The following is a 24829-nucleotide window of genomic DNA, read 5'->3' as shown; positions in this document are numbered from 1 at the left end:
AGTGGTGTAGCCCAGTAGTCAACTCCCGGCCCCAGCAGTGTTTCTTCTAAGTCTCCTCTCCCCAGTTGCCCTTCTGTTCCTGGAAACCCAGAGCAGGCCTTTGAGTGCAGCCTTGTTAATCTACATCTCTTTAGATTCAGTTCAGTGTTCCAGTGTTCTGGAACCTATAAGTTCCCTGATAGTTACCTCCTCTGAGGATCTGAGGCTCCTCAGAGGGCAACTGGCCCTTAAGTCCTCATAGCTTCTAGGGAGAGGGCCTGGTTTGTGGAGTTTGTAGAATGGGGAGAAAGTATCTTTGGGACATGGCCCCACAGGAGTTTGGCATCTCTGGAGATCCTTTCTTTCAGGGGCAGAACAGAGAAGACTTGGAGCCTCCTTCCTGAGGTGGGGGATGGAGCAGCCTAGGAGGGGAGAGTTTTGTGGGGGCGTGGCTCATAAGGAGGAGGACTTGTGTGGCTCCAGAAGACTTCCAGGTTCCAAGAATGTGATGGATCAAGGAATAAGGGTGGAACCTACAAAAGGTGGGGGATGGCCACTTCCCTTCTCTGCTTTGTGAAAAAGGCTTGGGATTTGTATGGACGCCATTTTGTATTTGCTGCTTCTTGAGATTGAGGACTGAAGATATTGGCAGACAAGAGGAAGCAAGCGTTATATATGTCTTACAGATGAACAAACTGAGACCAGAGGGGTTAAATGACAGCTGGTGGAGGCAGTCCTTTCCAGCCCAGTCCAGACTCCCATCCTAATTTGTCTTCACAGGGGCTGGCACCCTCTCACTTCTAGGCTGGAGAAGGGGAGTTTGTGTCTTTAACCCCCAGATGGCCCAGAAAGACCCCTGTGCCCACCATTGGTGTCCTGTGGGAGCTTTCTGTAAAGGACTGGGATGCTAGAGCTGGGACACTCACACAGACTCTATTTCCACATGCTTGTTGTGCTGGCTAACAAACGTGTCCATTCTTTGTGTGGATGAAGTTTTAACAGAAGCCCGTGCACAGACAGTGCAATGATGTACCTCCCACATATAGCTGGGTTGCTGGTGCAGGCAGGCTCTTTAGCCCTCTATGCCTCATGGTTAAGGAGAAAGAGTCAGAGCTCTGTGTACTGATGAGGAAAGATATTCTTGATATATTGATAAGTAAAAAAATGATAGTTGTAACCTGATGCATATTTCGTGATCTCATTTAAATAAAAACATCTGTCTGATATGGGTACATAGATATGTACTTGCAGATGTGACCACAACCTTCTAGAAGGGGACACCTTAACAATCTCTGGAGGATAAATGCGGAGGGGTAAAAGGGACATTTCACCATTTAGCATATTTTATTTTATCTTTTAAAGTTTATTTTTTAAAGTTTGAGAGAGAGAGAGAAAGCGTGCGCATGTGAGGCAGGGGAGGGGCAGACAGAGCGGGAGAGAGAGAATCCTAAGCAAGCTCTGTGCTGCCAGCATGGAGCCTAACATGGAGCTCAAACCCACGAGCCCTGAGATCATGACCTGAGCTGAAATCAAGAGTCGGACACTTATCCGACTGAGCTACCCAGGCACCCCATTTAGCACATTGTTAAAAAGGGGGCAAGGTTATGGGATGATTTTGAACATTTTTACTTCTCTGTGTTTTTTTTCAAATAAAAAAGAGTAATAAAAATTACATCACAAAAATACACACAAAAAAGTAAAAATAAAAGAGGACTACAATCTGATAGTTCTCTCCCACGTTCATAGGTGGCCTGGCACAGTGCCTGGTACTCAGCAAGTACTTGACACATGCTAGCTGTGAGAGCTCTCACAGGACATGCTTGACAATGATCAGTTCCTTCTCTCCTTTCAATCTGATGGCTTTCCAGTTAAAGGAGGATAAAAGCACCCATAAAACATATGAGAAACGAAATAAGGAACCCTTATTTTCACCCTCTTCCACTTTCTTCACGTATTCAACAGCAATATTCACTCATATATTGAACACTATGTGCCAGTTAAAGGGTAAGGTTCTGGGATACCACGCAAGATGTGGCCCCTGTCGTCATGGAGACCCCAACTTGGTGAAAGAGATAGATAGTACGAAATAAATAAGCCACTAATATTCAAGCACAGAAATAGCACGTGCTATAAAGAAACAGAACAAAGTGCTAGAAGAGAGAATGATGGGAGTAGGGTCATTGCCCAGAAGCAAGAAAGAGCCAGTTCTATGGGTCCTTTATGGGTTCTTTAGAACTGAAGGCAGCTCAGAACCCCAGCTGTGAGCTGCTGTTCTCCCAGGTGTCATTCATTGCAGCTGGACAAGCTGCCATAAATCCCTCATTCCAGATTTCGGATTTTTAGCCTCTGGCAGTAATGAGAATCATCCCCCTAAGCTCCCCTTCAGAAAAGCATTTGCAGGTACTCTTTTGAGAGGGGAGAGGAAAGCCCTCACCTTTGGTGGCCCTGTGATGCCTGTAGGAACCAGAGCTTCCACCTTGCTGAGGGCTACTGCGTAAGAGCTTGGAAAACAGCAGGAAATCAGATATCTGTGTTCAAATGATGCGTCTTGTAGCTAAGGCAGGGAAAGCTCAGGGGATGGCATGTTTTGTGAAGAAAAAAATCTCCAAGAACAATGTTTATCAAACCCCGTCTCGGCAATCATCTTGCGTGTCTACCAGCTTCTGGCTTGCTTCTATTCATGTTTGTTTTCTTTTTCTTTCTGCAGGCCGTAGAGACCAATCTGGCTTCCAAGGACAGCCACTGGGTCTTTGTGAATGAGGTAAGAGCCCCAGAGTGGGAAGGGGTGCAGCCTGCACTGAGCCCCCAGCCCCTTGAGAAAGCTCAGTGGGAAGCTGTTGGGGCCAATTCTGACTTGGGATGCTGGAGTGAATTCCAGGGCCCCACCGTGCAGCACAGGGTCTCAGAGAGTTGGACCTGACCTGCCAAGATGCTCAGGGGAGCAGGTGAGAACCAGGGAAAGAGTCAAGATTGGAGTACATGAAGTCAGAAGAGAAGTGGTTTCAGGCATTAGATGTGCAGAGTGAGGAGAGACAGCTGGTCAGGGGGTTGGGGGCTGGAGAGATTGGGGCAGGTTAAAAGATGGGATGGAGAGGGAGTGGGGCAGAGGAGTGAGGGGGGATGGAGGAGGCTGCATTTCATGCAGGAGTTTGCAGTTCTGTGTGTTACATGACTGTGAATGTGTGTATGTATGAGTGCCTGCATGTGGGAGTATATGTGAAAACACGTATGTCAGCATATGTGACAGTGTAGATGTATATGTGTGTGAGTGTGTACGTGTGTGCACACGCCCCTGGACCTAGCGGGGGCAGGAATCAGTGTAGCCATTTAAAGCGGGTAGATGAGAAGTCTCTCCCATGACAGGCCATCCCACTGCTTTGGGTGCTGGGAAGAAGGGGAACACCAAGTTTTCACTGTGGCCCGGTCCTCTCTTCACCTGTTTTACCTGCCTGGCTCTGACCTCCTCCACACTGCAGACATTCCAAGTGAGTGGTCTTTAACCACATGCCCATTCAGGAAACACCACTAGGGCAGCCTGTGTGACCCCAGCATGCTGTTAACAGAGCTGATTCCGGAAGACGGTTCCTGGTGCATGCTTTCATCAGGGCTTTGGCCTTCAGCTTCTCCTAAATTAACTGATCAATTTCTAATGGCCTCATTCTAGAAGATGCAAGGTTTATTATAGAGGTAATTTATTCTTTTATGATGTGTGTTTCTTCATTAGCTCAGTGCTCTATGGCTGGAAGAGTTTTGGGTGGCTTATTTTAATAATTTTGCAGGTAGTATCAGATAGTAACTTTTGCAAGGCCCACTTTTCATGGCTTTCCTCCATAAATTCACATCTTATTAGCTCTACCCGGGCCTGTTGGACAATGCAAGTTAACTGTCCATTTACCTCGGGTTGTGGCTGGTTGTGCTGCTAATTAGAAGGGACATGTTGGCCACCTCCCCATTCTTCAGAGCCTGCTGGAGTCCTCCTTGGTCCTGGGAAGTTTTGATCCTCTGGGCTTTGTCATCTTCTCTATGGGTTCTTCAAAGTCTGTTTTTCTTTGTTCCAGAGAAGGGATGCATTTCATGTGCCTCTTAAGGCAAATGTCTGGTGCTAGCTTGAATATTTTGGTGACTCCTCCAAACTGAATCGTCAGTGTTCCTCTGTTGTCAGTCTTCAAAAAGCACTCTGATTTTGCATCTTTAACCTGTATGCTTTTTTCTCCGCTGCATCCTGACTCACCTCCAGGGTCCTCTGTCCCTCCTGAGCCCCTCTTCATGGCTAGGAGTGACTTCAGAATGGTTAGTGCTGAAGTGCCCACAAGGGCATTGCTGGGGCAGCTGGACCCCAGGACTTACTTAGGGTCACCAGGAGTAGTCAGGCTGACAGATGTCAGCCACACTAGAACAGCCTCATCCAAGAGGATAGCTGTGCCCCACGACAGTCAGCAGCACATTGTGGGCTGGGGCACACATCATGTGAATATCCCCGGGCTAAGTGTATCCTCCTCCAGAAGTGATCTCCTTTCTTGGCTTCCTTTTCTATAGGAGGCTATTCTTCTTCAGAATGAAAGGGTAACACCTACCATTTCTTATTTATTTATTTTTATTTTTTTATGTTTTTTTTTTACTTTTATATTTGAGAGAGAGAGAGAGACAGACAGACAGACACAGCATGAGTGCAGGAGGGGCAGAGAGAGAGGAAGACACAGGATCCGAAGCAGGCTCCAGGCTCTGAGCTGTCAGCATAGAGCCTGACATGGGGCTCGAACTCACAAACCTCGAGATCATGACCTGGTCATGAGCTGAAGTTGGATGCTTAACCGACTGAGCTAGCAGGCATCCCTTACTTATTTAATTTTTAAAGTTTATTTATTTATTTTGAAGGAGAGAGAGAGAGAAAGCACACATAGGGGAGGGGCAGAGAGAAGGCTAGAGAGAGGATCCAAAGCAGGCTCTGCACTGTCAGCTTGGAGCCCGATGCAGGGCTCAATCTCATGACCGTGGGATCATGACCTGAGCTAAAATCAAGAGTCCGAAGTTTAACCAACTGAGCCACCCAGGCACTCCAACACCTACCATTTCCTGATCACCTATTATATGCCAGGCACTTGTCAGAGCATTTTATATTTGGGACCATCCTTAGACCTCATCAACAACCCTATATGACAGTTATTATCATCCCCATTTTACAGTTGGGAAAGGGCAGGCCCAAGAGGTTAAATCACTTGCCCAAGGTCATACAATGATTAAATGGTGCATTTGGGATTCTGTATGAAGACTGACTACAAAGCCATTTCTACCAAATGATGCTATTATGCATACGGCCCTGACAAAGATCCTTAAACTATGGTCAAGGTCTAATTCAGTGAGGCCAGTAGGTAGGACTCAGGTATGCACACTTATGGAGACACTCTTGGCTTTGGTGTCAGCTCATGTACATTCTTGAAGTCTGTGATCTGGAGGTATGTCGTCCTATAAAGCTTTGACCCTTAGGTCCCAGTGTGGCCTTTGGTTAATGAGCAAGCTGTTCTCTCAATTGTATGTAGATTTACCCTTAGGATCCAGCCATATTCAGAACTGCTGTTTCCTGTTACATAATGGCCCCACTGGAAACAAAAGTCCTATTATTCTTATGATAGTTGTATCATTCTAGACTCTATCTAAATACAGAGCCACAGACAATGTTTACCAGTTGCTTTGCTGTTTGTCGTATGTGATGGATAGGATAAAATAAAGTGGGAAGAAGAGAAGCAGGGGAAGGCATTTGGTGCTTCCGACATGGTCTCCAGAATTCAGCAACAGTATTGGGGCCCCATCTTCTCATTTCCTGAGCTGCTCCCTACTTCTTTAGAAGCAAGTTCAGTTTGTTTGACAAACTCAGGTTGGTGCCTCTTCCCCTCATGTCTTTCCCCCAAGGAGGCCTGCACTGTGGTCCCCAGCTCTGCCCCTGCTCCCTCATTCCTCACAGGCTGTGTCTTCTAGTTTCTCCCTCTATATCTGACTTCCTTAATGAATTTTCCTGGATTCAAGAGAAACACTCAAAGGCACGTGATTTTGTTTTGTTTTGTTTTTTCCTTAATCTGGTGGTTTTCTTAATACATATACTCCTTCACTGGTGAATATTGGTGTTGTATACATGAGGTCTATTTCATTTGGAGAAGGGGTAATTGGATGCAGAGAAAGGCTTGTGAGCATGTGAGCCTCACTGATAGTTTTTAGATTTTGCAGGTCTCTGGGCTTGACTGTGGGAACACTGGCAAGCAGATGTACTTTTGGGTCTAAACTATATTTTCATTGATTATTTAAATTATATGTTAGTTTGGAGGAGGGTGGGGGATTCGAAAAAACCTGTGGAAAGCAAATTGAACCAGTTGTCAAGGTGGCCACTAGGTCATGAGTCCCTAGAAGACATGGTCAGAATTTAGCTAATCACTGAATCCTAGTGCCTTATGCAAAGAGTAGGTTCTTTTCTTTTTTAAGTTTATTTAATTATTTTGAGTGAGAGAGAGAGAGAATGATAGCACATGTATATATGCTTGAGGGGAGGTTGGGTGAGGCAGAGAGAGAGAGAGAGAGAAAGAGAGAGAGAGAGAGAGAGAGAGAGGAGAGAGAGAGAGAGAGAGAGAGAGAATCCCAAGCAGTCTCCCTGGTGTCAGCACAGAGCCCTACATGGGGCTTGAATTCATGAACTGTGAGATCATGACCTGAGCCGAAATCACAACTAGGACACTTAACCAACTGAGCCACCCAAACATTCCCCAAATAATAGGTTCCTAATAAGGTTTGGTTGAAGGCAGGTTGATATACTTAGGATAGAGCAAGTTCCTTTGAAGAACATTTCTCAGTAGGCTTTCGAGGAAAGACAAAGGCAACAATTGAACTCGAGGCTTAGGGATGGAGGGGACTAGTCTGGGTCATTCACCAGAAGTTGCCAGTTGAGGACCAGTCACACATGGCTCTGGATGAGCTAGGTAGCTTCCAGAACCTCTTCACCAGCTGGTCTGGAGTGTCTCTTCTCCATATGGCTTTCAGCAGATCCCAGGTGAGCCAGTGTGCAGGACAGGTGTCCTCAATGCAAGGTGGAGTCTGAATGCAGAAGAGAATGCCCTTTCCATGAGGATATGTCTTTTGGGAACTTTTTGGAGGAAATTCTTTTATGGAATATATATATATATAATTTTCAGCATCTTCCGGAACTAAGTGTGATGGGACTTGGAGTGCTCTGTTTGTTGCTGAACAGCTCAGACTGTTAGAGTAGTTCTTCCAGACATGCACCCAAAGCATGTTTTGATGGAAATGGTTTAAGATGTTTAGAAAGCAGTTCAGAAGCTCATATGTAACCCTTGTTCTTAGGTTTCTCAGTGAGTGAGGCTCTGGGCTGTGTAGGTGGAAGAGACAGAATTGGCAGGCACCCCTGCCACATTTCCAGCAGACATCAATGACCACCACATCCCATGCCCATTTCAGAACTTGTGTCTGAGCTCCAGATCCAGAGGTCCAGATGCCTTCTAGACTCAGCTGCTTGGAAGCCTTGTGACCACTTCCAGCTCAATGCATCTCTCCCCAATGCTCCCTCACTCAGCGTTCCATTCCCAGGGGCCCATGTCTCCACCCCTCTGGTTGGCTTCCTACTCAGTGAAGAAAAGCCAACATCATGGGCCCTGCCTCAGAACCTGTCTAGGGTGACCCTGACTGCACCTGTACACCTTCATGTACTTCTTACCCTTCTACTCACTCTCCCATGACTCATCCCTGCAAGCAGAGGAGTGACTTGTTTTCTCTATTTATTTTCCTTTCCTGGCTCTGTCTTTGCCGGGATCTCCCTTTATACCTGGCATGCTCTTCCTGAATGTCTGATTGCCAAGGTCTTACATTCCAGCAGGGGTCTGCTAAACATCTCCTTTGCCAAAAAGTCTTCCTGGATTTCCCCATTAGAGTTATTCATTGTCTTACTGTCGTACACTCCTTGCCCCAACTATGATGCTCTGTGCCTGATTCCCTGTGCATGCAACTATGATGCATGTGCCTGATTCTCTGAACAACCTGTAAGTGGACCTCCTTTCTGTCAGGCTGCCTAGAGTTCCCAGCACAAGAGAGTCACACACAGAGAATTTGTGTGCATCAAGGCTCCTGCTGCTGGCCGGCCTCCTGCTTCCTCACCTTGACTCTGCTTGTCTAATTGCCTACATGTGGAAGAAGAGCATTTATAACTGTCCCTATCTTTCATGGACTCAGAAAGCTGTCATTCTGCTCTATGAGCTACAGCTGTCAGCACCCCCTGCTCTCGGCATCCCCTTTCCCTGCACTTATGAGTCCCATGGGGCACAAGCTCTTCCTCTGAGGCACACGCATGCTCCCTTCAGCCCCAGTCCAAGCCATTAGCCGATGGCGGAGCAGCCAGGGAGAAGGGCAGGGGAAGTGCTGGCTGGGCTTCCTACAGCAGTCTCCAAATTGCATTTGGGAGCATATGTTCTGCTAATTTGTAGGTGCTTTGTGGAAAAAGGATTCTGTGATCAAAGAGGGTGGCTAAGTTAGAGTTAAAGAGTGAGAAATGGGTGTCTCCTACAGGCATCTTCGGTCTCTGAAGCCGGCTGTGCTTTCCAAGGATGGGGCCGTGCACACTGTCACGTGCATTTGTTCCAATTGCACTCATGCATTTTCTCTCAGTGTGCTCCCCTCTGCTCTTGAATAGGTTGTTGGCAGGTGGTGGAGTGTCAGGACCCGGAGGCTAGAGTGCACATTCTTCCACATGACTCATGAGGTTGCTCATGTGCTGACCTCAGAGCCCTCTCTGGTCTTAGTTCCAACCACCTCTTATCTTACAGGGCTGCTCTGAGTGTATCCTAAGAGATCACTACCCCAAGCACAGGGTCATCCTAGGGTCTGGACCTCTTCAGCGAGCCTCTGCCCAGAATGCTGTTGTGTTGTGACCCCTCAGGCCTCAGCCCCCACCTTATTACTTTCACTGGTTTGCCACCAACATATACTCTATGAGGATCCCTGGGTGCAGACGTCGGCTTGCCCCAAAGGGCATTTCTGTCAGCAGTCCAGAAAAACGTTAGTCCAGACTTCCAAATCTTCCCCACCCACAAACACATGCTGAGTTAAAATAAATGAAAATGAGATGAGGCTATACATGAATAATGAGGGGGAAAGAAATGCTAATACACTAATTGAAGAAAACAAGAAGAAAGACCATGATATGAACATGGAATCAAATAGCTTTAAGAAATCTCTATTTGGGACACAGAGAAAGGTCAGGAGAAGATTCAATTTTTTTCTTCCTTTCATTTTGAAGATTCCAATTCTGCTTGGATATGAAGTCCCTGTACCATTTACTGTCTACAAATTTAATTTAGGAACACTCAAAACCAATTATGTTTGTTGTAATTGGGCCGCTTGTTTCTCTCCTCAGCCCCACCGAGGAGCCCTTGAGGACAGGGGCCACATCCTATCCACCTCTGAAACGCCAGCGGATCTATCAGACATTACAGATGCAGACACTTTTTTTTTTCATGTTTATTTATTTTTGAGAGAGGGCGAGAGAGCGTGCACAGGGGATGGGCAGAGAGAGCGGGGGCAGAAGATCTGAAGCAGGCTCCGTGCTGAGAGTAGAGAGCCCAGTTCAGGGCTTGAACTCATGAACCATGAGATCATGACCTGAGCCCAAGTCGGTCACTTAACCAACTGAGCCACCCAAGCACCCAGCACTGTTGTTTTCAGCATTCCTTTCTTCATCTATTTTTTCACTTAAATTTTACAACTTTATTGAGGTTTAATTCATGTACAGTAAATGCATATATTTAAGTGTACAATTTACATTTGACATATGAGTCACCCATGAACTCTTACCACAATGAAGATAGTGAACATGTCTGTGACCCACAAAGTGCCCCTTGGTAATCCCACCTCCAGCCCCACCTTCTCCCACTCCCCAAGCAATTACTGATCTGTTCCTGGCACTTACAGATTATTCCTACTTTCCAGGGTTTTATACAAATGGAATCACACAGTATGTACTCTTTTTCCTATTTTGCTATGGCTATTTCCATCCAGATAATTATTTTGAGATTCACCCATATTGCGATGTATACCAATAGTTCTTTTTTTAATTGAGGAGTATTCAAATGTATGAATTCATCACAATTTGAGTATCTGTTTGTTCACTGATGGACATTTGGGTTGTTCTAGATTTTTTAGTGATTACAAATAAGGCTGTTGTGGATGTTCATGTACAAGCCTTTGTATGGACATATGCTTTCATTTTTCTTGGGTACATATTTACAAGTGGAATTGCTGGGCCATACGGTAGATGTATGTTTAACTTTTTAAGAATCTTTCAAGTGGTATGAGAATTCCAATTGCTTCACATTATGTTAAGTAGCTGGTTTGATCAGGTTTTTGATATTAGCCATTATAGTGGTATGTAATGGTACCTCATTATGATTGTAATTTTAATTTCCCTACTAACTAATGATACTGAGCATATTTTCATGTGTCTATTTGCCATCTATATCTATATCTCTCTTGGGGGGGGAGCTGAGATCATTGATTTGAGAACTTTTTCTTTAGTGCTATAAACTTTCCCTCAAGTGACTTAATGGCATCCCCCAAAGTTTGCTATGTTGTGTTTTCACTGTTATTCAGTTTAAAATACTTTCTATATTACCCTTTGATTTCTTCTTTGACTCATGGGTTATTTAGAAGTGTGTTATTTAGTTTCCAAATATTTGGGGATTTTTAAAGGATTTTTCTCTTATTGATTTTTAATTCAGTTCCACTGTGGTCAAAGAATATAGTTTCTCATACTTACACCTTTTAAAATTTATTGAGACTTATTTGATAGTCCAGTACACTTTCTGTCTTGATAAATGTTTTATGTGCACTTGAAAAAGATGTGTAATCTATTGTTGTTGTGTGGAATGTTCTATAAATGTCAATTAGGTCAATTTAGTTGATAGGGTTGTCTATGTCTTCTGTATCCTTGATGACTTTTTGTCTATTTGTTCTATCATTTATTGAGAGGGGAGTATCAAAATATTCAACTTTAATTGTGAGTTTGTCTGTTCTCCTTGTAGTTTTATCCGTTGTTGTTTAATGTATTTTTAAGCTTCGTTACAAGAGGCATAAATGTTTAGGATTTTATGTCCTGTTGATTAATTGATCTGTTATCATTACAAAATGACCTTTATCCTTCTGCTCTGAAATGTTCTCCACTCTGAAATATAATTTGATATTACTGCAGCTATTACAGATCTATTTTGACTAGTGTTAGCCTAATATGTCTTTTTCCGTTCTTTTACTTTTAACCTACTTGTTTCCTTGTGCTTAAAATATAGCATGTTTCTTGAAAGCCACTCATACTTTGATATTGCTATTTTATCTGTTGTAACACTTGGCCTTTTAATTGCAGTGCTTAGATGATTTAAATTTAATGTGAATATTAATATGATTAGTATCTATGGTTTCTTTACCTGGAAGTCAAATGAAAAAAACATTTCTGAGGTGAGGGAGAGAACATTGGTGCCAAGTGCTATTGTTATGAGGATGTGATGACCTGTGGGGTCAATGGTTGGAAAGAGTTGGAGGACCAAGTCTCCATGTACCTCAACTTATATTATTCCATTTTACAGATAAGGAAACAGAGGCTCAGAGAGATGGACTGACTTTTCAATGTCACTTAGGAAGTGGCAGTCAGGATATGAACTTAGGTGTAGGTGACTCCAAATTTAAGAAATAAATACCTATGCCACACTGCCCCTCTCTTACCTTTCCTCCTCATACTCAGTACTAACTAAACACTAAGTACGTGACTGAACCCCAGTAATATTAGAATGTTTTTACCATTTGGAAGTGGTAATACAGTTCTCATTTATGGAAATTTCTTCTTATAAAACCTTTATTAGAGTTCTTCCCTTTATGTTACTTTACATAGTACCACCTTTTTTTGTTTGTTTTAGATTTCCTGTGGAAATAATGAAAGAGCCCTGCAAAAGCCCATACAATTAAGCTAATACCTGTCACATGAGTAGTATCTGAAGGGAACAAACCATATTTGCTAAAAATGTACTTCCAGTCATTACTCAGAATGTACCTATTATCCTTCCTCAGCCAAAAGGAATCTATGAAATTTAACACTTATGGTTGTAGATACATGAGGAAATTGTCATTGTGTATAACGTTAACATCATTCTCCAGCCCTTTTCAGAGCCCCATGGGAAGAGTACTTGGAGCTGTACAGATGAGTTGGGGGATAGTACTAAGAGAGTAGTGATGTACCCTTGTGTTTTAGATCAATCTTTGGGAACACGCAATGGATACTTCCTTCCTTAAGCCTTATTTTCTTCATCTGCTCAATGGGGTTCATGATACTACCTCCTAGGAAAGTTGTGAATATTAGGTGAGATAACTCACCAGAAGTGACCCATCACAGGGTCTGGCACACAGCAAGTACTCTTGAAGGAGCGTTCCTCTTATTAACCAATCACTAATGTCCTGCAGGGGAGTTCATCTTTGGAACTTAAGGAAATACCCAGATTTGAGGAATTGATAACAGGTCAGTGCATGTCTTCATGAGGAGTGCCAGGGGACAGAGCCATGGCTTAACTCATCGTCTGGGTGACCTCGGATTGGAACATTTCTAACTGTGCTTGGGGCTTCCTGGGGCCCTAGTTCTCCCTTTCAGACTCCTATACATCCTTTAAAACTCCATCCAATTACCCTCCCCTCACTTTGCAACACCTATGAATTTCTTCCATAACCTTTCTTTTTTCCAACTCCCCCAGAGAACTCAGGCAGTGATTCTTCATTGGTCCTTAACTTCTTCCTCCATGTCCTGTCTCCCTACCAGGATCTGCAACTCTTGACAATCTATAATTCGTTTGTCATACATGTACTGACCACCCCTGAGGCATTGGGATGCTCATGCACATTTGAGAGATATCCTCCTCACTCTCAGAGAGCTTATGGCATCATGGGTGAGAAACATGTACTCTTGGATCACAAACCTACAGCTAGGCAATGCTTGTAGGGGCCACTCCAGATCCTCTACCTTTTGCAACCAAGTTCAAGCTTCCTGCAGACAGAACGGCTCAGCTAGATTCCTGCCATTGATGTGGAATCAGACTCCATGTTTTAGATGTGAATCAATTGTCCCCAACAAGTACGTTATCCTTTTGCAGAGTTTTGACAGAAGGATGCTTGGGAAAGGGAGTACTGACACTTAGGGAGTTTTAAAAATAGCTTTACTCCCCATGTGCAGCAAATGCATCCAAAAACTAAAGGTTAGCGTCTACCTTTGTGCATTCCCATCCATTGCTCTTCTCACAAATGGGTTCTGATGGATTCCGATGAACTCACTGCTTATGCCAGAAAGATCCTATTATCTGTGCCTTCTAGTCTGTTATTACACCTCCTGTGCCAGGCTGGTTAATCACCGTGTACCACATGGAGAGGCGAGCAGCAAGCACATGCGCGCATGCTCATGCGCCACGCAGCTACCGCCTTTACGCAGCGTGGGGCGGGGGAGGGATAGGAGGCTCCTGGTGGGGTTCCCAAGGAGTGTGCTTTCAAAACTGGAACATAGAAGCAGAGGTGGAGGCAGGAGACAATTCAGAACACCAAAACTTTTTGTGAAGTGTCTTAACGTTCAAGGGCTCATAAAGACAGTAGGCTTTGCTTTGGTTATTTTTTCCACTGTCTCAAACCAGAAGATGTTCTGTGGACTGGGGAAGACTGTCTCTTAAGCTGGTTGAAGAATCCCATATGAATATTGTCCAATTTCAGCAAGAGGAGGGAAGAAACCCTTTACTTGTCATTGATCAGTACTAGGCCGCAGTTTCCTGCAGCCCTGAAGACTGGCTTGCTGGCTGCCAAGGTGATGAGGGGCTGAGGAGCCAAGTGCTCCTCCTGGCCAGCTGCAGAGTGGAGCTTCTGGTCAAGAATTGCTAAAGAGCCCACCTTGTGAGGCCAGTGGGGTCTGAATGACCTCCTTTCTTACCCTCAGATCTCTGCTTATCTGCTGTGGGGTACTGCAGGAACAGTGAGCCAAGTGGTTGCTCCCCGAAGCAGGAAACTTACATTTGAGTACCTACTATGTGCCAGGCCCTGCTTTGGATGCTTTGTAGACATTATTTCAAAACAAATTAAATTTATCCGTGAAATCCCATTTAAAGGGATGGCAAGAAATTTGAACCCATTACAACAGGATAGCTTCCTCCTTTTCCTCTTGAAGGTTGTGCAAAGGTCCTTGGATTTTGCACTGTCAAGATCAATCATAGAGAATCTGTCTAGATACTCAGGAAGTTTCAACCCACTTTGGGTCTCAAGCTTGGACATGGTGTTTTGTTTTTTTTTGTTTTTGTTTTTTTTTTCTGAGCCTGAAGGACCCCAGGCATTGGGCTCAGGCTTCCTACATGGCTACCAGCCACTCCTGTCTGATACCCCATCCTGGATTATCACGTATCAGGGAATGGGAAGACCCATAGACCCCTCTACTGTCCCCTTTCTATCTTAACTGGAAGCTTCCCAGCTGAAGCCACTTTGACTATTCCCATTCTCTAAGCCACAGAAACTTCCCAGCCAATATCATTGTCAGTTCACATCTTTGTTGAAAGAAAATATCTTGGGAGAAAGAAGAGCACAAACTTTCTAGAGTCTGTAGTATTGCTTACTTCCATGTATATATGTGGGCACATGCATGGTAGGGAGGGAAGGACACGGGTAGAAGGAAAGCAGGGGGAAATTGCTCTATTCTTTTCTGAATCTTCTACAATAGTAAAACAAAATACAAATTAAGATGCTAATGAATTATCCTTTCCAATAGCCTTATATATGTAGTTTATTTTGCCAAATTGAGGTTTCTCTGTTATGTTCAGCTTTGTATCTTATTGTTTTCAATTAAGAATGTATCATTCACAATTTATCCTGTCAGTAATTAGCATTCAGAATAATATTTAATGGTCTTGTAGTAGTCTGTCATTTGGAGGAATCATAATTTTTGCAAACCTTCTCCACTTTTAGAAACTTAGGTTGGTTAATGCTGTTGTAAATAATGCTGCAGTCAACATACTTCAACCTAGATCTGACATGTCTGATTCCTAGTGATGGTAAAAATACTGTTTCAAAGTATGGGAGCCCTCAATGAGCCTAAGCTTCTTTTATCAGAGTGCCTGTCTCGTCCCACTCTTGTGTTTTATGAACACGACTATCATTGTTTTTCATCTTTATCAATATTATAGATAAAAAGGCTCACTGCATTGTGTTAATTTGTATTTCTTTGCTTATTAGCCAAGCCAAACACTTTGGACATTTAATTTTTGATCATGCATGTTTCTAATTTTGTGCCTTTAGTTGCTCATGTCTTTTGTGCAGAGATATTAGTCTTTTGTTATATGACTGACCCTTGCATCCACCTTCTGAGAGAGATGTTACTAACACTGGAATAAAGATTATAAACTTGAGGGTCAGAAAAGGACTAAGGTCTCACAACTGTATAAAGACAAGCTGGAATTTTAAGCTCAAGTTGGTCTTGTTCAATGTGGTGCTGCCTTTGAGCCAGTCCAGTCCTACCTTAAATGGAGATGCATGTTCATTTATCTTATAAGGGACAAAATTTCTGCACTGAAGAAATAAACCTTCCAATTGTTATATTGGATTAGATCAATTCCTGAATCAAAAGTTGGTTTTACAACTTAAAGTGGCATAGAATTTTCTTTTTTTTAAAAAAGTTTATTTTTGGGATGAGCACTGGGTGTTGTATGGAAACCAATTTGACAATAAATTACATATTTAAAAAAAGTTTATTTATTTATTTTGAGAGAGAGAGAGAGAGAGGGAGAGAGAAAGTGAGCAGGGGAGGGGCAGAAAGAGAAGGAGAGAGAGATTCCCAAGCAGGCTTTGCACTGTCAGCTCCGAGCCCAAGTCAGGGCTTAATCTCGGGAACGGTGAGATCATGACTTGCCAAAATCAAGAGTCTTGAGCTAAATCAAGACACTTAACTGACTGAGCCACCCAAGTACCCAGACAGAATTTTCTGTTAACCTTGGGGCACCTGGGTGGCTCAGCTGGTTAAGTGTCCAACTCTTGATTTTGGTCCAGGTCATAGTCTCACAGTTCATGAGTTCGAGCCCCACATGGGGCTCTACTCTGACAGTGCAGAGCCTACTTGGGATTCTCTTTCTCTCCCACTCTTTCTTCCCTTCCCCTGCTCTCTCTCTCTCTCTCTCTCTCTCTCTCAAAATAAATAAACTTTAAAAAAAGAATTTTCTATTAACCTTGGTTAATACACAGAAAAGTCATGAAAATTTCTCTAATTTTTATCCAATAGAAGGGAATGAGCAGCATCAGTGGGCTCATAGAAGACACATAAAGTAGCTTTTATGATTAAACTCACAGTATTGTGCTTAAGGCCCTGGCTGTGTTTTGTGAGAGTCTTCAATGGCCCCAGTGAAGCTCCCCCAAGCAGACTTGCAGTGAGGGAGCAGGCGCCCTCCTTCCTTTCATGAGGAGTGGAATCACATCCCTGTTCCCCTTTCCCCCTCAAGGAAACGTTCCTCACTAAATCATCTTTTCCTCGATTTTAACTCTTCTGGTTTTTTAGTCAAGAAATTAATTCTCATTTTCCTTGGCGAATCTGCATGTGTGCCAGGCTCTTCACTATGGAATTTCATATCATTAAAGCTTGGTGCCTCCAAGGGAAATTCCAATTTAGCATAATGGTTTCGTTTAATATGAAATGCTGTTTCCTCTTCCAGATATTGGTTTCAGGAAGAAGGGATCTATTATCCATTAAGTTTTTGTACCTCTGCTCACATAACACAGCCCAGGGAAGGATGTGCCCCTCAGGTGAAAAGTAGTCACAGCAACGAGCTGTAGGTCTGGGCAGTGTGGTGAGCTTGAGGGATGAAATTATGGGTAGACATCTAACTGGGCAGTGGTTTAGAGTGCAGGGTGCTAATATGTGAGGAGGGGCACGAGGAGATTCTGCTGAATCTGCTCCTACAAGGATTTGGGCTTTTAACCTGAGTGAGCTGAGGTGCCACTGGAGCATTTTGAGCTGAGGAGTGATGCCATCTGAGTTATGGTTTGGAAGGACCACCCTAAATTCTGTGTTGAAAATACACTGTAGGCATTAGGGTGGGAAAGGACAGAAAAAGGAAAAAGAAAGCTTAAAAATTAGTGCCTTTAATTAGCGATGATGATGGCTTGGACCAGGATGAGATAAGTGAGCAGAGGTAGTAAGATGCACTCAGATTCTGAAAGTTTGAAGACAGGGCTGACAGACACTGCTGACCAAACTGATATACACAGAGGACAAATGACTAGCCAAAGGGCAAGCATGTAGCAAGTGTTAAAGCTGAGGAAGGGAAAAGGAGGCTTTAGGGTGTTTGTGGGGGGGAGTGGTATTTTATGTAGGGTGTTCTTGATTTTAACCAAGCAGTATGACTCTAGTGCATACACTCTTATTATTTCACAAACTTTTTGAAGTGTAACTGACATTAAAGATACTGCACAGTTTGATGAGTTATGTCTTGGAGTTTTGACATATACATTTGTGAAACTATCACAGTAATCATGAAGATGCACCTTTCTATTACCCACAAAAGTTTTCTCCTGTTCCCACGTAACCAGTTTCTCTCTCTCTCCACCCAATCCCAGGTAACCTCTGATCCATTTTCTGTCAGTGTAGATTACTTTGCATTTTCTAGGATTTTAGATCAGTGGAATCATACAGTACATACTCTTTTTTGTCTAGCTTATTTCACTCAGAATAATTTTGAAATGCATTCATGTTGTTATGTATATTTGTTGGTTAATTTTTGTATATGGTGTGAAGTAAGGGCTGAGATTAATTTTTATTTTCTTCTGATTTATTTTCTGCATTAATATTTAATTTTTCCAGTACCATTTGTTGAAAATAGTACTCTTTCCCCTTTGGATCATTCATTGAGTATCAATTGGCCTTCAATGTTTGGATCTATTCCTAGGGTCTCTCCTCTATTTCATTGACCTATGTGTCTATCTTCACACTGGTACCATGCTGTCTTTATGCTTGTAGCTTTATAGTTAGTATTGAAATGAAGTAGAGTAAGTTTTTCACCTTTTTCTTCTTTAAAAATGTGCTTTTACCCATCTACATCCTTCACATTTTCACAGGCCTGGGACTAGGATGAGGCAAGTGAGGCACCTAATAAGGCAAAAAATTTAAGGGGGAACTCACCCTCAAGTTTGTGCAAGTACCTCACCTTAGTTCTTGCCTTGCATTTCCATATACATTTTATTTTTAAAAACTGTTTATTTATTTTGAGACACACACACACACACACACGTGCCCACGTGCATGCGCATGCACGTACGCACACACACACATACACACAGGGCAGGGAAGGGACAGAGAGAGAGAGAGAGCAGTGAGAAAATTCCAAGCAGGCTCCATGCTGGTGCTGGAAGCACAGAGCCCAATGTGGGGCTTGACTCATGAACCGTTAGATCAGGACCTGAGCCAAAATCAAGAGTTGAATACCTAACTGACTGAGCCACCCAGGTGCCCCGACCATATAAATTTTAGAATTAACTTGTCAGTTTGTAGAAAAGGCCTGCTAAGATTTTAATTTCAATTGTATTGAGTCTAGAGCTCATTTGAGGGAGAATTGAGAGCTTCACAACATTGAGTCTTCTGATCTATGAACAAGATATATATTTTCATTTATGTATATCCTCAATTATTTTTAGCAATGTTCTGCAATGTTAAATGCACAGGTCTTGTTAAATTCATCCCTATGTTTCTAATATTTTTGATATAATTGTAAATGGTGTTGCTTTTTCAATTTAAGTTTACAGTTGTTTCTAGCATGTAGAAAATACAAAGGGCTTTTGAATATTGACCTTGCATCTGTGTCACAACCTTGCTAAACTTATACATTAGTTCTAGTGGCTTTATTTTGTAGATTTACAGTTTTCTACATAGACAATCATGTCATATGTGAATAAAGACAGTTCTACTTCTTCCTTTCAAATCCAGATCTTTTTTATTTCTTTTCTTGCCCTACTGCATTGGCTAGAACCTCCAGCACAATGTTGAATAGAACTATTAAGACTGCACATATTTGGGGATGCCTGGGTGGCTCAGTTGGTTAAGAGTCCAATTTCAGCTCAGGTCATTATCTCACGGTTCATGAGTTTGAGCCCTGCATTGGGCTCTGTGCTGACAGCTCAGAGCCTGGAGCCTGCTTTGGACTCTTTGTCTCCCTCTCTTTCTGCCCCTCCCCTACTCACTCCCTGTCTCTGTCTCTCAAAAGTAAATAAACATTAGAAAATTAAACAAAAAAAGACTGCACATCTTTACTTCTTTCCTGATTTTAGGGCTATACATTTAGCTTTATACCATTAATTATGATGTTAGGTATAGGTTGATCATACATATGCTTGATAAGGTTGAAGAAGTTCTCTTTTGTTATTAGTTTCCTGAAGGTTTTTAACAGAATTAGAGACTGGATTGTGCCAGTTTTTTTATGCATCTATTGATATATTCACATGGTTTTTCTTTTTTTATTCTGTTGATGTGGAGTACTAAATTAATTCATTTTCAAATGTGAAACCAACCTTACAGCCTGGAGATAAACCCCACTTGCCCTCATCATGTTTCTGGGTTTTATTTTGTTTTGTTTTGAGTTGTTGGATTTACACTTACCTAAAATATTAGCAAATATATTTTAAGGAAGTTTTGTATCTATGTTCATGAGGGATGTTCATCTGTAGTTTTCTTATCTTGTAAACCCTTTGTCTAGTTTTGTTATCAGGGTAGTACTAGCCTCCTGAAACAAGAATCTGTTTCGTCTCTTTAGTTTTCTGAAAGAATTTGTGTAGAATTGATATGTAGAATTCACCAGTGAAGATACCTGGGCCTTGAAATTTCCTCACCTACCCACCTACCTCCACCATGGGAAGATTTTTAACAACAAGTCCAGCTTTATTAGTAGATATATTTAGGTTATACATTTTTTTTCTAAGTGAGGTTTGGTAGTTTGCACCTTTCAAGGAAGTTGTCCATTGTATCTAAGTTTCTCATAGTTCTGATCTGCTTCTGATAAATTCTTCACCTTGTGTTTTTCATTCCTTAAAGGTGTTATTTTACTGACTTATGGTTCACCTTGTATCTGATGAGAAATCAGCTATCATTCTTATCTTCATTTTTCTCTGCATATTGGATCTTTTTCCTCTGGTTGTTTTAAGATTTTTCTTTTTCTCTGATTGTGTGTTTAGGTGTGGATGTCATCAAATTTAGAAACTGTTTAACCATTATTTCTCCCAATATTTTTTCTGTCTTTCCCTTTATCTCTTTTATTTCCTGGACTTAAATGACATGTATATTAGGTTGCTTAAAATTGTTCCATTGCTCACTAATGCTCTGTTGATTTTTCCCAGTCTTTTTTTTTTCCCTCTGTGATTCATTTTGGGAGTTTTTGTTTTGGTACTTTCAGGTTCATTTATTTTTCTTCTAATCTGCTGTTGATTTCATCTAGAGTAATTTTCATTGCAGACATTGCATATTTTATTTGTAGAAATTCAATTTGCGTCTTTTATTTTTCTCCCTGTCATGTACATACTTTCCTCTATGTTCTTGAACATATGGTGTGTGTTTATACTATTTATAATATCTGTTTTAATGTCCTGTTCTACTAATTCTGCCATCTGTATTATTTCTGGGTCTGTTTCCACTGATTGATTTTTCTTCTCATTATGGAGAGTATTTTCCTATTTCTTTGCATGCCTGGTAATTTTAGATTAGATGCCAGACATTGTGAATTTTACATGGTTGGGTGCTTGATTCCTTTTCTTCTTTAAGTATGCCCCACCCCCACCTCTATTCTTCCCCCAGGACAGGGTTAAGTTATTTTGGAACATTTTGATTTTTTTGAGAATTGCTTTGAAGCTTTGTTAGGTCAAAAACAGTTTTGGTCTGTTGCTGTTGCTAATGTGACCCATTATTACGGATTGTTAAACCTGATCCTACCAGGTGGTTCTTTCCTTAGACTCAGGTAGTTACCTCACTCACATGCACTAACCAATACTCAGCTGAAGATTCAAAGGGAACTTTCAGTAGATTTCTGGAGGGCATTTTCTGTGTAGCTCTCGCTTCTCTGGAATTCTGCCTTATGAATTGCAATTGTTTTGGCTTCCTCAAAACCCAGACTCTCTCTTCAACTCATGGAGACCATCAGGCTCTGCCTAGGTTTCCCTTTCCTCTGCTGCAACCTGGAAAGTCTCTGTTAGCATGAAGTTCAGGCTCACTTCATTTGTTTCTTTTTTTGGGGGTTAACACTTTTTAGTTATGCCTGTTGTCTAATGTCTGAAAACTGTCATTTCATGTTTTGTTTTTTATTTAAAGTGAATGGTAAGTTCAGTCCCTATAAGTCCATCATGGTCAGTTAAGTACCATGCTACATACCTTCTATTCTTCCAAATTTATATTCTCAGATCTTTACATTTAAATCTACACAGTGGGCTCCAGTTCAGATGTAAGGGCTTTGATATGGTAAACATGGGGCTGTAAACTTGAGAGCCATCCATTCCAGGGCTCTGAATCATGAAGTCTTATTTTAAAATCATATTTGGAAATTTTTTAAATAATATTTCAGGATTTTAAATTATAATGCAATTAACAATTATAATTTTCTATCAGCTCCTTGGGGATTAAAAAACCATGAAGTGGTAATGTGAAACATTTTCCTGGTGGTGGGGAGAGTTGTGCACAAATAAAAGCAGATTTAAATATTCTCCTGAGACAAACAAATAGGTATTGCAAACAAAATAATTGAAGTGGTTTGTAGCAAGCAAGCAAATGAATGCCATGAAGGATCAGCGGCTATTATATTTATTTTTCTGTTTGAATATTTGCCTGGGGAGTAAGCTGAAAATTGAAACCCCGATCAGCTTTTAAAAATTTAACAACAGACTGAAGAGCGTTGGCTTTATGTTAGAGAATTACTTAGGTCAGAGTTTCAAATACTAAAATTTTTGAGGGTCACTTTTGCTTCCTTTCTCTCTTCCTCCCTCCTCTCCTTCCCTCCCTCCCTTCTTCTCCCTTTTCCTCCTTCTTTCCTTCCTCCTTCTCTTCCCTTCTTTCTTCCTAAGTGTTTACCAGGCCTGGTGCTCAGTATCAGAAAGACAACAGAATATGAGAGACATACACCTTGGCCTCAAGGAGCTGGTTTTAGTTCTGAGCCCAGTGTAGATGGAGCAATGGATTAGCACCTGCAGCTTCCTTCTGGTTCTGTGGGGAACACAGAATTCACAGTGCCTCCACATCTGAATCAGGGTTGTGGGTATACAATAAAGGGCCAGAGGCTCATTATGGATTTTGGATCTAAGTTAATGGAGTTGCCTTATTCAGCTCTTGACACCCGTTTTTCCAGGTGACGTCTGTAGTGTTCTCCTGGGGGCATATGGTTGCGTGAAGGATCACTTTTCTGCCTATGACTGCCTGCCGGGTTTGTTACCTGGAGAACTCTTTCTCAGACTCTGACCTGAGTTGTTGAACTGTGTAGACACTAGATTTGCTCCTCCCTCCAAATGGCAGACTAACTATTTTTAGCTTGTCCCTACAATTATTAGTGCTTTTAATACACGGGCCTAGACCCGCAGAAGAATAGGTTTCAGGCCCAATATAGAGGATATTTCAGGCATATCCCATCTGAAGAAGTGAGGGTAAGGTTAGCAGTCAGCGAACCACTTCTGGGAATTGCTTTGACCTACCTCAGATGTTCTGAGTCCCTTGGAATTAAGGGAAACTGCCTGAGCAGAGGTGAGTGATACCGGTTGTGGGAATTCAGAACTTGCAAGGTTGCTGGGAGCAGGAAGACCTGAGAAGATGGGGGCAGGGCACACAGGGAAGAAGGAAGAGTGAGATCCAGGAGAGGGAGTTGAAATGGAAAAGGAGAAAGTGGAAGTAAGAGACATGAAAGAAAAAAAAGGAGAGAGAGCAGGGGTAAATCTCACAGACAGCCCAGTCCAGCCCAGCTGTCATCCATAAATAACTTGCAGCCAGAAGCTTTACTGTCTCCAGTAAATGTTGGGGACATGTGTGGGTCCCCTGGCTCATTGGAGGGCAGATGTCCACCTTGTGTTCATGGTCAAATATAATAGAATAAAATGTGATGAAATAAAAACTCAATTAAATGAAATAGAACAAAAGAGCCACTAAAAATGCAAGACCCCAGGGGACTTTTTGGTCTTCTCTGGGTGAGATTGCAGATTCTCCTGATAAGCCGGTAGGCCTGGGGAGAACCTGAGGGGACATCTGTTTCACCCTAGGGCCAAGGTTAGGGGCAGGTCTTTAGGGAACAGGGCCAGCTGCTCACTACTGGCCGTTCTGACTGGACCACTCAGGAAAATGGACTGTGATGGAGGCGGTGGGATGGGGGGAGAGCTCTGCCGCCTGTCTGGGCAGCCCTGGGTAAAAAGGGCAGGCAGAATAGGATGCTGGCTTTCCTGTGAACAGAACCCATTTGTGTCATTTATGAAAATAAAAGAAGCCATATGAATTTTCAATTAATGGGCCATTATATTTAGTGATAGGATGGCTGAGTTCTGATTTGATGTCTTGGCAGGGAGTCAAGTGAACCCCAGGATCTCTTGGAGAGGAGGGACAGGAAAGAGCTCCGTATGTGCAGATTGGGGTGGTCTGCTATGGGCTCCCTTAGGGGTGTGCATGAGGCTGCATGGGGCCATGGAGTGGAAAGAGGGGCAGAAAGAGGGCTGGTCTGTCTTCCTTGAGGCCAGGCTGTGGCAGATGTTTTGCCGGCCTTCAAAGGCTGTACAGAGAGCTTTAGCTTCTGAGGTAGAAGGATAAGAAGTACTCACCGCAAGACTCTGTGCTAGACATGTTGGGTCCCATTGGATGAAAGTCTTTGAATTAAGGCAGAGCTCCTGGGGAAGTAGTTACCCCATTTCCAGATGACACTCAAAGGAATTAAGTTACTTGTCCAAGTTCTACAACCAGAGAGAGGATAAGCTAGGACTGGAGCCCATACACACTTGATTCCAGATTCGACACTCTTTTCACTTCACTGTATAATATAAACCAGTGCTTCTTAAATTTGAACATGCCTATGAGTCACCTGAGAATCTTGTCAAAATGCAGATTCTGGGTAGATAGGTCCAGCGTGGGGCCTGAGATTCTGCCTTTTTTTTTTTTTTTTTTTTTTTTTTTAACAAACTCCCAGTTGATACTGATGCTGTTGGCTCTTGGACCACACTCTGGGGAGCAAGGGCATCCTCTATGGCAACTTTCCATATCCTGTGTAAAATAGGGAGACTGCTGCATACCCCATGAGTTTTTAGGGGATGATGAATGAGACAGGATGTCTCTGGTCAGAACCACCATGCAGAAAGTGCCCTCCTCCCACCTTCTCTGTCTTGGAAATGTAACCAGCACCAAGCTTCGGCAGCTTCCTCCCACCCTCTCCACCTCACCAGGATGTCCTAGTCTCTATGGAGCCTTAGCTTGCCTTGCCTTAAGCACTCTGTGGGGATCTGAAAACAGCAGACATTCTAAAAAGTCTGTTGACTTCAGTGGGAGGAAATCTTTAATCACGACTTTATTGAATCTTCCTTCTGTTTTTCTCAACTTCTCTCAAGCCAGCTTTGTCTGTGAAGTTTTCCTTACTATCATCAACTTTAGATTACTGGCACTATGGTTGTTAGGAGGGAAACAAACTTTATTATTTCTCCAGCAATGGAATAATGCTGGTATCACACAGATGTTTGATAGATCTAGGCCTTTCTAAAGAATAAAAGGAAATGACTAATAATGTGATTACACAGCCCTATATAAGTTTAGAGCTCTATATAAATGTTT

General features: G+C 42.5%; 1 protein-coding gene across 1 annotated transcript in view; it reads left to right on the top strand.

Annotated features, from left to right (window-relative positions):
• GRID1 (glutamate ionotropic receptor delta type subunit 1) overlaps nucleotides 1–24829 on the top strand; it is a 536266-nt gene that overhangs the window by 275715 nt on the left and 235722 nt on the right. The window contains exon 3 of the mRNA XM_042907973.1: nucleotides 2687–2740. Coding sequence (XP_042763907.1) covers nucleotides 2687–2740 — 54 coding nt within the window. The remainder of the gene's footprint in view (nucleotides 1–2686; nucleotides 2741–24829) is intronic.

The sequence above is a fragment of the Panthera leo genome, chromosome D2 (assembly GCF_018350215.1).
Source record: "Panthera leo isolate Ple1 chromosome D2, P.leo_Ple1_pat1.1, whole genome shotgun sequence".
Classification (NCBI taxonomy): domain Eukaryota; kingdom Metazoa; phylum Chordata; class Mammalia; order Carnivora; family Felidae; genus Panthera; species Panthera leo.
This window is presented reverse-complemented; position numbering and strand designations above follow the sequence as displayed.